Here is a 14290-nt window from a genome sequence, read left to right as displayed (position 1 = left end):
AAACTTAATAACTTGCCACATCAACCAGCCGATCCGGATACATGATCTCCTCGAATGGTGCCGTGGCTTTTGTTATTTGGCCACGAGTTGATGTAATCGAACGCGATTTGAATGAGAGCCCACTGGTCATATTCTCTGGACGCTGGAAGGAGTAACGCAGACATTTGCTAGTAATATTCAGATTTAAATCGGTATTGAATGGCACATAAATGAGAAAACCTTGTTCGCGATTAATCTCATGATCCAGATTTAAGAACGGATTGTAACTACGACTACGGCACGACGCATACGACGAGTAACGTGCATCAATCTCCAGTGCGGACTTCATTACATCATTGGCTTGATGTTGCGTAATGTTGCCACGCAGTGAAGTAAGCACTGTGGTTTGCAGTAAGACGTCTGAAGCGGTACCCAAAACTGTAGGTACTGAATATTTGGCCATGAATGGCCAACGTACCGTTTGCATATTGATGTGACTATCGGCGCGTATAATGAAACTCACGCGGTTAATAACTGCAAAGCGATCGGTGATCAAAAGTGAAGATCCATGTTAGGTTATAAGCGTACTTACGGTCAGTATAGGTTAGTTTTTGGAAAGTTTTCTGATTTAGGTAATAAGACAACACCGTCTTGCCTTCCATTTGTAGAATGAACTCAAGATGCAGTGGTTTCGACTGTATAATTGGCGCATTCATCGCATGTAGTAATTCCTTGATGTGTTCGAATTTCAGTGGATTCGCAGCATTTTTGAGAAATTTGTGGAAAATTGCATCTGGTAGACCGCGTGCCTTGATGTATAACTGTAAATTGCAATAAATTGCAATAAATAGTAATAAATATGCAAGCAGGCCTTTGAATTGTCTCCACCTACCGCCAATTGTCCGGTAAACTTTCCCAGCGCTTCTGTATCGAATTTAAAATAAGCAACTACAGGTAAGTCTGACTTCGAGTCGCCAACCAAAAACGCTTGCAACATTGCACCAATACCGAATTTCGAATCACGATAATCGAATATATAGTTGCCGGTGACCCAGTAGCGTGGTTCGGGCTTTTGTGGTAAATGTCGATGCATATACGAGAGCAGGCGGCGCCTAATAGAGCGTGAGATGGCGATTAATGAAAAATGAGTTAAAAATGAGCCATAGGATATTCATTAAGATATAACTGTTATCTAAATGATTTGAGGAATGCAAGTGAACCAAATTTCTTACTAATAATATGATTTATTAATTTTAGCTTGGTATATTTCTCCAGACTAGATTTTTTTTTAATTTATCCATCAAAATTTAAGGAAGACCATACAGTAATAAAGGATAGAAGTTGAGTTTGGTCGTGAGTTACTATATGAGAATTCTTCGGGCATAGCTCGTTGGGTAATGGCGGGTGGGCAAACATCGATTACACGACCCCACTTTTCAACTGGGAAAGAAAGTTCAAAGTAAACATAGAAAAAGATGGTTGGCGTAAGGCTATGTTAGCTACGCGCAACACTATACATCTATACTGATGGCTCGAAAATGGATGATGCAGTTGGTGCGGGAATATACTGTCCAGAGTTAGGCATAAGGCAATCTTTTCAGTTGCCGGACCACTGCAGTATATTTCAAGCTGAGGTCTTTGCTATTGCGAATGCCGCGGAGCTGGCGGCTAATGATGGCAATTTCAGAGTCAACATCAACGTAGACAGCCAAACAACAATCAAGGCAGTATCCTTGTATCGCATATCGGCCAGAAGTGCCCAGGTAATCAGGGCAGCAGTGGAAAGTGTTACCAGAAGTAAGCAACTTCACTTGTACAGGTTGCCAGGCTACAAAGCCATCGAGGGCAATAAAATTGTGGGCGAGATTGCCAAGAATGGTGTGCGGCTAACATCTGAAAAAAAAACATCTATACAACGACCTTGACAGAAGCATGGTGAAGAAAATCAAAGCCCGATGGAGCGAGCAAACTGTAAAAGTCATGTGCAAAACGATAGATGGGAAGTACACAGCATTCCTATTGGCGTTCGATAGAAGATGCTATAGCAACATTATAGGAATACTAATTAGTCGCTGTCTGGTATTGACACCAGCCCTCAAGATGGAGTTGACAGATCGATAAGACAACAGGAAATGTCTAGAGCAGGGCACCAGGGAAATGATGGAGTACCTCTTGTGCACTTGTCCCGCATTCGCAAGACTACTTTGTAAGCATCTGGGGTCCTCACAGTATAATGCACTGGAGGAAGTATCGACAGTGAGGCCGCAGAGTCTGTTAAAATTTGGCGTCAAGCGCAGGCATCCTAAACGATGACTACTCCTCTTGGACTTTGCATGTGAACTCCATCTGGTATCACAAAGGACCAAACTGGTCTATGCTACCAGATTAACTTAACCTAACCTATATGACAATTCCAAAATTTCGAGATCTGCTCATATACCAGCACTATAATTTTAAAGGGACCACTTACAGATGTTGATAACAAGGGTACGTTGTTTCGGATATGCTGGTGATGGTTGTACGATAATAATTAATCATATGCGGATCGGTTTCACTTTGTATAATGCGATGAATACTGATAAGACGTGCTGCTGTGGGATTTGAAATTAGCAGGAGCGTAACAGCGGCAACACGTAACTCCAAGCTGGCATTACGCGATTCGAAAATTGGCCAATAGATTTCATAGATCTGTAAAAAGTTGAAAATACTATAACTAGTTTCTTTACTATAAAAAAAGCCGCTGATTTATACCCGTTCTGCGCGCTCTGTAGCCAGGGAGAGTGTCACCCAAGCGGCCAAAAATTTGATATCCTCATTTTCATTTGGATCGCTAACAATGGGATCCAGATAGTTGGCCACATTGCCCACTTGCAGATTGCTCAGACCTTGTAGATATAGCATTTTTTGCTCATAATCGTTGCTATCTGTGCGAAGGATTACACAAACGAACGTTTAAGTGTACATAATACAGTCAACATTGGCTAACTTACTCAAATAGAGATTGAAATATTTTTGCACATATTCCTCGAATACATCCTTATTGATGCGTCCAGCCATGAAGACGTTATGTACTAGGGTAGCGAAACTCAAAATAGCTGCTTGGTGTACGTCTGGTCTATCAGGTCCTGTAATTAAGTGTGTTCTGAAGTTATACTGCTCAAAGGCTTTAGCACTTAAACTACTCACCCAATGTTAGAAATACTTCACATTCCTTTACCAAATCGATAGATAGCTCAAATATATGGAAAGGTATGGAAATCAGTAGCTGTACCGCAATAGTAGACTTAAGATCCTTTTCCAACACTAAGTCTCTCGTTAAATATACCGAAGCTTTTGTACCGATACGTGGTATAATCTCATTAAATATATTTCGTATTGTCTCCTGTCGATACGAAGTACCGATATCTACATCTCTATACAGCTTCTTTAAGGAATCATAATCCATTTCTGACAATACTTTTATCAAATCGGAAACGGCAGTATCATAAGGTTCACCAAATTGTAGTTCGGCATCTTCTAGACCTTCCGCAAGTCTATTAAGCATACTGGAAGCTGCGGTTATTAGAGATTCTTGTAATTGTGGATTGCGTCCACCCGTAGGATCGTTAAGTTCGACGGGTAACAGTTCAAGGCCAGACACCTCGGAACACATGGATGTCTCAATGTCTATGGGATTATCGATGGAGGTTTCGTTCAGAAAATTCAGTAAAAGTCTAAAATACACACAAAAATAGGTTTCTGGTCTAACAAATATTTCAACGCTGCAGCTTACTCTGAGTTTATATATTGCGCCTCTCCTGTTGACTCAAAAGTGTGTATCAAAGTTGTGCCCTTGACATGCGCCATGCTGAGGAAGTAACCAGTCACCGGATGTGGCAACATGCCATAAATGGCTTCATTACCAATAATGACGTTCTTTTGAAAGTCGAACTCACACGTATTGGAGGGTACATTACTGCGTGTGACGTGAATGGCTTCTGAGAAGGGTGTGCAAGTCTTCAATTCCGGCGTTTTGCGTATGGAAATATAATTAGTCTTATTCGAGACGAAATACTCTGTCGAACATTTGCCATGTATGCCAATCTAATGTATAAAGTTCAAGAGTAAATAAATAGAATTAAATTGTTTATTTAATATTTACCTCATCTACGACAAAAGCACCACTAGTCTCCACTTGAAATTGCATTATAGATGCAATGGCACGCTTGAAATTGGTCGACCAAATTGGATCTGCTTCCTTGAAGAAGAGATGTGAGATTGTGCCATCGGGCGTGAGTACGATTTTAAATGGTTTGTAGGGTGGGTACATTTCCTTATTTTGTAGGAACTTTTCACCAGAATTATTCAGTGTTATATCATCGATGACGAGCTGTAAAAGAGAAACAATATTAAATGTTTATAAATCGGCTAGAAACCCGTAGACAGAAAACTTAGAAATTTCCTGTTTTCCCAACTCTCAGTAAAGTTTCTCAATGTACTCATGAAAGAATAGTTGAACGATAGTTGTTAATTACTCAGACCACAGAAATACTAAATGGTATAATGCTAGTCATAAAGCAACGCAAATTTATTTGAATATCTGCCTACAAGACAGCCCAAAGGTGCAACCGTTTTTATGAAGCGTCTGAGGGGGTGACAACACGATATGATTTTTGAAGGTCGTGCTAATAATGTAAATTGTTATTATACATATGCCTCGGGTAAATGATGTTTGAAAAAATATATATTTTGCTGAGTTGGTAGGACTGTATTTAATTAGCATGCCAAAATGGAGCGCGGCCTGTCAACCAGTTTGTCAGGATCTGCTTAAGTCGGTATACCTCAGTAGTGCATTGCGGTTTTTACAATGGATAAAAGTATCGAATAAAGAATTGGTCTCAATTTTTGTTGGACAAAATTTTGGAAAAGGCTTACGGTGATTTAGTTTTATCAAAAACACAAGCCAACGAGTGGTACAAAGCCTTCGAAGATGGTCGAGAGATCGTTAAACACATACCTCGTTCTGAAAGACCTTCGACTTCTCCAACTGATGAAAATATTAAAAAAGTAAAGTCGTCAGACAAGTGTTAGAGAGATGGCAAGAGAGCCTTTACTCGCGAGTCCGTTCGAATGATTTTGGTGGATTTTACGGGTATGAAACGCGTTCTTGCACGCCTCGTCCCCTTAAAGCTGAATTTTTTGTTAAAGAGTACCGTAAAATGGTCTGGTTGGACATGCTTGATCGTACGAATTTCGATCACACATTCACGGAGAGCATTATAACTGCCGATGAGACATGGGTTTATGAGTTTGACATGCAAACAAGTCAAAAATCATCGGAATGGAGAGGAAAAAATGAGCCGAAACCTAAAAAACTGCACCAAAGCCGCTCAAAAATCGAGGTGATGTTTTCTAAGTTTATTAAACAGTACTTTGCATATATACCACCATCTTTGCTTAGTTTTGAAATGCTATCTACATCCCCTGACAGCCCAGCTTAAATAAAGGAGGATCATACCTCATTCTAGCGCTTGATTCAACTGTTTTTTAATGGCCCTCAGAATAGGGGCATGAAATAGATATACTATGAGTATAAACATAATGTTCTTTTTTCTAAAATTTGTTTTCAAAAATATCTTCGAAGTCGTTAAGGAACCTTCAAGATTACGACTAATGACAAGCCGGTATCATTTAGTTGACATTCGTTTATGTCTGCCCAAATTTAAAAATATCTGTGCCGTCACTGATATGTACCCATTTACAAACATACATACACTACAACTTGATATATACATATGTATGTGGAAATGCATATATGTACATGTATATTGGATCTTTTAAATATATACTTATACATACATACATACATACATTTGTACTCTACACTATTTCTCAAATATTGAATGGTGATCCGAGGTAATCAGCTGTTTGTCTGATAAGCTTTTATTTATTACTTCAAGTCGAGCAATCTTCAAAACACATACTTGTAAAAATAGCTAAAGACATTTCTATATATGTATGTGTATGTGTTTGTGTGTATGTGGGTATAGTAGCCGGTCATTGTTGACTACAAGAATAGGCATGAAGAAGATATTCACAGATTAATCACAGCCGGCATGTGCGAGTAGCTGATGTGTGGGCATGTGTAAATATTTCCTTTTTTCGCACTACACTCACACACACATAAACACATACATACACATATACACAGGTGGTATATTGGTGTATACATGCTGAAACGTCACATAAATCGTCACGACATATCGCCCAACTGGTGATAGTTCGCGATCGGCTGAGTTGCCACAATCACTACGCTAATGCATACAAGCGTAAAACGTCTGAGTAATAGCTGCATGCGAGTGTGTGTGCGGCAGACTTCCCTGCAGTAAATGTGAGAATTTAGTTATGACCAGCACCGGAATGCAAAACGTGGATCTAAGGATTCGCAAAAATATTTTGATAAATATTTCAGGGTCTCTGAATTCATACACTTTATTGCCTATAAAGCAATTTACAGTTTTGTATAGTGGTGGTAAAAATGGGCATCTCAGGTCCCGCAGAAGGAATGTACCTCGTGGTACATAATCCTTGAAATAGGGTTGTGGATGAGGTGAGTTGAGTTGTTGTTGTTGTAACGGGTACCTAATCAACGTTAGTATGGTAAGGACTAGATAAGTTGTTATCGACGTCATCCAACGGTAGGCCCAGGAAACGTGCTGTCTCGACGGGATCGAATCAAAGGGAGAAGGGTGTCAGATATGCAGGGCTAGCAGGGCATGCAAAGAGGTGGCTATTGTCATGCGGGGACTCAGAGTAGGAATTTAACCTGCAACAGTATCCAGAGGAAAGCTGCGCAAGAGTCACTCTTGTTTCTCGCAGCAACTCGAACTCTTCTTCTGCAATGGGTGGTGATTTAACTCCAAATACGCCATTCACTGAGAGGTAATCTGTGAAGGTGTTAATGGTGCCATTGTGAATGGCGGTCAGTGCTTGTCTGAAGTTAGTTGCGTCCGAAGTCTGGTCGGCGTATTCTTTTATGTATGCTTTCTGCGAGAGCACCGTAGCAGAAATTGCTTGGAGAGGAGTTCATTATGCTTCTTAACTGAGAACATACGGGCTTCACTGTGCAGGTGTTCGATGGGAGACATCAAGAAGCATCTTATCGTAGTCCGAAGTGCAGTGTTCTGACATGTTCGTAGCTTCGTCGTCTGTGTTTCACCGCATTCAGGCGGCTACGGAGTTGAGTACTGGTCGATTGACTTGTATGTTGCTAATAACATTTCTTTGTTTTTTCCTCATGTGCTGACGGCTAGCGACTTGAGAATTTTCTTGCGGCTCTGTACTTTGGCAATAATCGCTGTCTCGTGAGGAGTGAAGGTTGTCGAAAGTCGCACCTAAAATCTTAGGTTTATTGACATTCGGCATCTTTACACCATTGACTGCAATTTTATTGTCAAGTCTCCACTCCTTCGTCCAGTTTGTGAATATAGTCGCTGTGGATTTAGTGCGGATAATGTTAGGTTCCATGCAGCGAGAAAGCGCGAAAAGTCGATGAGATAGCCGTTTACAATTCTTGGCCAATTAGATTGAGGATACTCAAGCAATGAAAGTTTTAATACTGTGTACATTTGTCTGCGTCATCAATGGTTGAATCCACTTTAAGCGCAATATGTAATCTGGGCGTATTTTGCTAAATATGAAAGCCTAGTATTCTAATAGAGACCGGTGAACTCACAAATGAGCTATTACTTTTGAAAACAGTTTTTGGGATTTATCATGCTTTTCAAACTTTGAAAACTTAAAAAATGATACTTCAATAGTATCGAATATCCAGTTGAACTGATTTGGTAATGTGGAATACTTATATTCTAGGACGATTAGGAAGAAAACTTGATCAAAGACAATGCACTAATGCAAACCTTAAAAGTGATCACGCTTGCAGTGTGTTCTCTAGACATACATATGTTTCAATGTTTTAAGGAACCACCAACTTGATAGTTCTAAGTAGTAGAAGATATATGTAGCAGCAGAGCTCGTAGCATCTACATTCGACCTTCTCAGTTTATATTTAATTTTTCGGGCACCATTATCTAGAGGTTTCACGAATGCGTTGGTCTCGTTACTGTTATAGCGACAGCTTCAAGTCACGAAGGCATTTCTTGAGTGAATACATTAGACTGTCTGCAGAGTGTATACTTAAAGCCGAGCCGTTCGTATTTTACCATTTACGCCACATGCACATTTACGTTCACCCTGCGGGCACCCTTAGGCACTGTAACGTTCTCTCTCAGCTGCTGAACTCATTAGTATATATTTACCGGTAAAGTGAGTTGCAATGGTTTGACTAGTTACATGTAAAAGTTTCTCTAGAGGGTAGGCGCTTTACTTTTTGCAACGTCTGTGCGCTTAGTTAGTTAAAACAATTAAAAGTGATTACATGTTCGTTCATGGCAGTGAGAACCGCAACCTGCATTCAGGCGACAAGTGTTGGTGAATAACGGTTCGCCGCAGTTCAACACGACGCACTGGAAAGGTCAATTTGTTTGACATCCCCATAAGCAACAACAACGACAATAATGGCCCCCACAAAAAAGCAAGCAAAAACAGTCGTTTGCCAGTATTGAATTTTTGCCTTCATTATTTATTTTATTTTATTTAAATTTTTACTTGTTTTTTTTTTCTGTTTTGCTGATGAATTTGATTCGCGGCTTCTTGTTGTAGTTCGGTATTCATTAAATTGGAAATTTCTTATTAAGTGAGAAATAAGAGGTAGAAAAGGCCATTGCCGAAATGAAAATAAAACTAATTACTTTATTTAACAAAAAAAAAAACTTATTCAAATTAAAAGGACTTTGAGACGAGGTGAAATGTAAATGCTTGAAAGACACATGATTAAATTCTATATGCTTTCTAATGCTATATATAGTACATATAAGTAGACAGGTTTGTAGGTGTCTCAGTAACTTGATAGCGTACTTTCGTACTTTATCACAAGCACAAGCATTTTGTGAAGGTCGTGAAGTCACCGAAACCTTTCCACATGCGAGCCATTCATCCTTCTTTTTCTTGATTAGGAAAGACAGCGCTTACGCGGTTATAGCCGAGTTTACAATTGGAGATTTCAAGCGAAGCCAGGTTCTGCTCCACTTTGTCTTTCCAACGGAGTGGAAGTCTTCCACTGCTTCACTCAGTGGGTACTGCGACGAATACTTTCAGAACTGGAGTGTTTTAGTCCATTCGGACAATATAACCTAGCCGGCGTAGCCACTGTCTTATAATTTGCTGAACTGTGACAATGTCATCGTATATCTCTTACAGCTCATCGTTCCATCGAATGCGATATTCGCAAAGGACCATAAATCTTCCACAGAACCTTTCTCTCGAAACTCGTAATTCATCTTCCATGCCTCTGCATCATATAGCAGGATGGGAATAATGAGTGAGTTATGGGAATTGGTATTTGTTCGTTGGGAGGACTTTACTACTCAATTGTCTACTGAGTCTGATGCTCAACAGATGCTGGCAAGAGTTATTCAGTGTTGGATTGTGAAGCTGACATTGTTAGTGGTGTTAAAACTGGTTCCAAGATAGACGAAATTATCTACGACTTCGAGGTTATGACTGTCAGGAGTGACGTGGGAGCCAAGGCGTGAGTGCGACGAATGTTTGTTTGATGACAGGAGATATTTCGTCTTGGCCTCGTTCACTACCAGAGTCATACGCTTCGCTTCCTTATCTAGTCTGGAGAAAGCAGAACTAACGGCGCGGTTATGGAGGTCAATGATCAATATGATCGGAGTACGCCAGCAGCTGTACACTCTTATAGAAGATTGTACCTTCCCTATTAAGTTCTGCAGATCGAATTGTTTTCTCCAGCAGTGGATTGAAGAAGTCGCACGAAAGGGAGTTACCTTGTCTGAAACCTCTTTTGGTATTGAATGGCTCGGAAATGTCTTTCCCGATCCTGACGGATCTTTTGGTAACATCTCTTTTGCATCGATTCAGAACATATTTATTAATATTTTGGGAATAAAACATACTAATGTTAGACTCGTGCCAAAAGACCTAAATTTTTTAAAAAATCAGCGAGTAGAGGACGGATAGGGATGCTAGGCAACACTGAGAACCCAACATTCATCAAACCGAATACCGCTCTAAAAACTAGTCGAAAGTAATAAAAGCCAAAATTCGCTAAGGAAATCCCATCCAGGTTTTCTAACAAGTGTATGGAAAATTGACATGCTTATGTTTGCTCAATAGGAACCTATTTTCAAGGCGATAATAAAGATTTGTTTTAAAATATGTGAAAATGTTTTTGTTGTCAACCAGGGTCAAATTTGATACATAATACCTATTTGCGAATTCACAGAAATAATTCTACTGAGTTTTAACTCTAACGAGTTAACCCTCATCAGCTTCGTTATGTAAGCACATATATTTGTTTATCATGCCTTCATCTCGAAAAGATTAAAACGAAGTAGAAAATAGTAATATAAATATAAATATAGTATATTTATTAATTGTGTGAGGTCAAGATGATTAGAATGGCAAACAAATAACTAATTAACTTTCTATATAATATAATTGTAGACGAGCAGATCAAAAATCAAGGTCATGTTGACAGTTTTCTTCGCTGCACTCCGAATTCCTTTTCACCGGACAAACTTTCAACAAAGTATACTAACGGGTTTTTCAATAAGAGCGCTACAAGAGTTTTTTAAATAAAACAAAAATGGAACATTCGATGCCATTATGTATAGAACTCGATTTCTTTTGCATGGCCAGCATGGGTCCGCTTACAGAAGTCCAGACGCTAAACCTAATTTTCGACGGTTTTCGAGCATAAATCGGCCGATACTGCTACAATTTCACGTTCGATATACGTACGAAGTTCATCAATCGTCAATGGCTTGTTGGCATAAACCATAGACTTGACGTAGCCCCACAAAAAATAGTCTTACGGCGTCAAATCGCACGACCGAGGCGTTCAATTGCCTGGGCCACTTCATGAGATAACACGTTCACCAAACTTGATTTTTAATAAATCGATTGTGACGTTCGCTGTGTGGCTTGCGACGCCGTCCTGTTGGAACCAAATATTGTCCAATTCCACATCGTCGAATTCGGGCCAAAAATATTCGGTTACCATTGAGCGGTAGTGATTCCCATTAACAGTAACGTGTCGGTCTAGAGGATCATGGAAGAAGTACGGTCCAATGACGCCGGCGGCCCATAAACCGCACCGAGCCGTAATATTTTCGGGATGCAATGGTAATTCATGGATTACGTGTGGATTGCTGCCTGATCAATAACGCATATTTTTCTTATTGACGCAGCCATTCAACCAGAAATTAGCCTCATCGCTGAATATGATTTTTCGATGAAAATCCAGATCATTTTCAAGTTGTTAGTCAGCCCAATTCACGAACATACGATGACTCTGGTGGTCAACCGGCTACAGTTTTTGCGACAATTTGATCTTGTGAGGATGTAGGCCAAGATCTTTTCGCAAAATTTGCCACAACGACGTTCCAACGCTTAAGAACGGCGTGTAAAAGACTGATTTGGGTCTTCCTCAATTGATGCGCTAGCGGCAGCGATATTCTCAACACTACGGCCACTTCTTTCTCTGACTGTGCCAGTGGATTAAAAATTTTCCATTAGCCGCTCAATTGTTGCTCTGACAGAACGATTATGACGACCATAAATTGGACGTAGCGCTCTTAAGGTTGAGACCACTGACTCCGAATTTCGGTAGTAAAAATTAATAATTTTGACTAGTTGTTGGATCGTATAGCTTTCCATAATGAAATAACAAACCGTACTGAAGAAAAATGAAGAAAAAATATGTCTATCTGTCTGAATGCGTCCTTATGAAAAAGCCCTGTATTTGAGTGTTATGCATGGCTTGCGAGAAGCTGTTCGCAAAAAGAAACAGTGGTCAGTGGTTTCAATTTCGTTCCGAGTTGTTAGTTTAAGAGTAAAGATTAAGTCTTCCTTTCAAAGACATTAGAGTTATTGTTATGAGGGTTGAACCGTGATTATATCTGCCGAAACTATTGGAGCAATGCTTCAACTTTCTATAAAAGTATTGAAGTGCAAATCACACTGAGTAATCCCGCCAAATACTTTGATCAATGCTTCCTAAAAATATAAACTCAGAGTTGTTAACAGGCTTTTCAAGTACACTGGCTACAGTAGACTAACGCAAAGAAAAATTTTGTTATAGTATTTCACACAGATATAACGGAAACTGTAAACCAGCAGCCTTGCGCAATGGTGGTATTAGAAACCTGTCAAATGTTAATGCTTTGTTACACACTTACCGCTGCGGCTAAAACATTTGCCGTCTGTCGTTGTAGTGTCAACTTGCCGCGCACAATCCAACCGGAAGTTGGCGGAGCCGGATGTTCATCTTCTTGTGGTGCCTTGGCACCCACTGCCACCGTACCGACGTACTCATACTCGTATTGGCGATTCAAAGCGATGATATGAAAAGCATTCACACTCGCACTGAGCACGGACAGCAATAAGGCTGGCGAAGATATTGAAATTCGAAAGATTATATAAAATGCAGTTTTGAGGCAAAGTATATAAGTATATTAATATTTTCTTTTCTTTTGAAAATTTTTATTTATTTTATTTTTTTCATTTATAAATTATTATAAATTTGCTTGATCGTTGATGAGATATTATAAACAAAATGTTTAAAGTTAAAATTTATAAAAAAAAATTATTTGAAAAAAAAAAAATAATGAAAATGTGTTTGAACTTTATAAAACAAAATATTTTTCGCTGCTACATGTTTTTGCTATATGTATAGCAAATATTTATTAAATTCGTATATCTGTCTGTATATATGTATGTGAATTAGTCCCAAAGTGTTAGTGCTATCGATTTGAAATTTCGCACACGTTTTTTTCTCCCCAAGCAGTTGCTCACTTGTCAGAATCGTTGACATCGGACAACTAAAGCATATAGCTGTCATACAAACTGAACAATCAAAATCGGGAACTCGTATAGAAAACTTTTTTATTTGAAGAGATATCTTCAAAAAATTTGAGACAGATTATTCTCCAAGGCAATGTTACAATCACTGAAAAAATTGTTTAAATCGAAACACTATAGCATATAGCTGCCATATAAACTGAACGATCAAAATCAGGTCCGTGTATGGAAACTTTTTTATTTGAAGAGATATCTTCAAAAAATTTGGCACAGATTATTGTCCAAGGCAATGCTTTAATCTCGAAAGAAATTGTTCAGATCGGACCTCTATAGCGTATAGCTGCCATATAAACTGAACGATCAAAATCAGGTCCGTGTATAGAAAACATTTTTTTATTTGTGAAGGTTATTATAAAGAAGTATGAGCCAGTCCGTCTAACAAATAGATAGCGGTTTCCTAGTATTCCAGTATGTAAATTAAAAAAAAAAATTACGTCATCGCTGCGATTAGCAGCTAAAAAAATATACTTTAGTAAGATTAAATCTCGATGCAAATGAAATCAAACAAATTTATTTAAGAATGCGCACACATACAAAGCGTATATGTGTGTAAAGAGATTTTTTACAACTATTTATGTACATATGTATGTGTGCATATATATACATACATATGTATGTATACAAAACGTACAGAGTAAAATTAGGCAGCTGTTACGCCTCATCCCGGTGCTAAGAACTGTGTAATAAAATTTGTATAAATTTCGATTATCTGTTCTGTTATGATGCTATGATCCTTTAACTGCACTGTGTTGCACTTTGCACGTTGGCTTTTCTTGTTTAATGTGTGTATTTTTGTTGTTGATTATGTTTACTCTGCGCGCATTTCACTGGTGGTTCACATATTTTGGATCACACAAGCGTTTCATTCAATCTTTGCATATATAAACAAAAATATACATATATATATAAATACTATATATTATATATGTAACTATATATGTAAGTATGTATATGCGCTGGTTTTATAATTTTTTGGAACTGATAACGCTAAATACGCTTGTGGTATGCTCGCAGACGGCACAAAATATTCACACACACACACAGGCGCTTATATAGTAGATTTGTAAGACAAAAGCGGTTTTCATATAACAGTAAATCACTACAAAATCAAACTATTCACTAATATCCGGTTATCAATAAGATTTCGCACATACATACATATATGTATATGTATGTGAGTATATATATCGATTTTAAAAAGCGTACGCACACACACACACGCACTTAGTGCAACCGGAAACACAACGAAATGTCTTTGAAAATTGCCTCAATGTCCTGCTGCCTTGAAACTGTGCTTTACACTTGATGAGTTTCGTACGCGACG

The 14290-nt window shown here is 38.7% G+C and overlaps 1 protein-coding gene across 1 annotated transcript in view; it reads right to left on the bottom strand.

Moving 5' to 3' along the window:
• The window catches only part of LOC120776560, a 24979-nt gene extending 10689 nt beyond the window's left edge, over positions 1-14290 (bottom strand). Inside the window, exons 1-12 of the mRNA XM_040107321.1 lie at positions 14177-14290; positions 13598-13837; positions 12285-12493; positions 4121-4348; positions 3752-4062; positions 3166-3692; positions 2970-3104; positions 2731-2903; positions 2450-2667; positions 872-1091; positions 572-800; positions 17-513 (exon numbers count right to left, since the gene is read on the bottom strand). Of these exons, the coding sequence (XP_039963255.1) occupies positions 17-513; positions 572-800; positions 872-1091; positions 2450-2667; positions 2731-2903; positions 2970-3104; positions 3166-3692; positions 3752-4062; positions 4121-4348; positions 12285-12493; positions 13598-13628 (2778 nt within the window). The 5' untranslated portion in view covers positions 13629-13837; positions 14177-14290. The remainder of the gene's footprint in view (positions 1-16; positions 514-571; positions 801-871; positions 1092-2449; positions 2668-2730; positions 2904-2969; positions 3105-3165; positions 3693-3751; positions 4063-4120; positions 4349-12284; positions 12494-13597; positions 13838-14176) is intronic.

Source organism: Bactrocera tryoni, chromosome 1, assembly GCF_016617805.1.
Source record: "Bactrocera tryoni isolate S06 chromosome 1, CSIRO_BtryS06_freeze2, whole genome shotgun sequence".
NCBI lineage: Eukaryota > Metazoa > Arthropoda > Insecta > Diptera > Tephritidae > Bactrocera > Bactrocera tryoni.
Note: the sequence above shows the minus strand (reverse complement) of the source record. Positions and strands in the feature narration are given on the sequence as shown.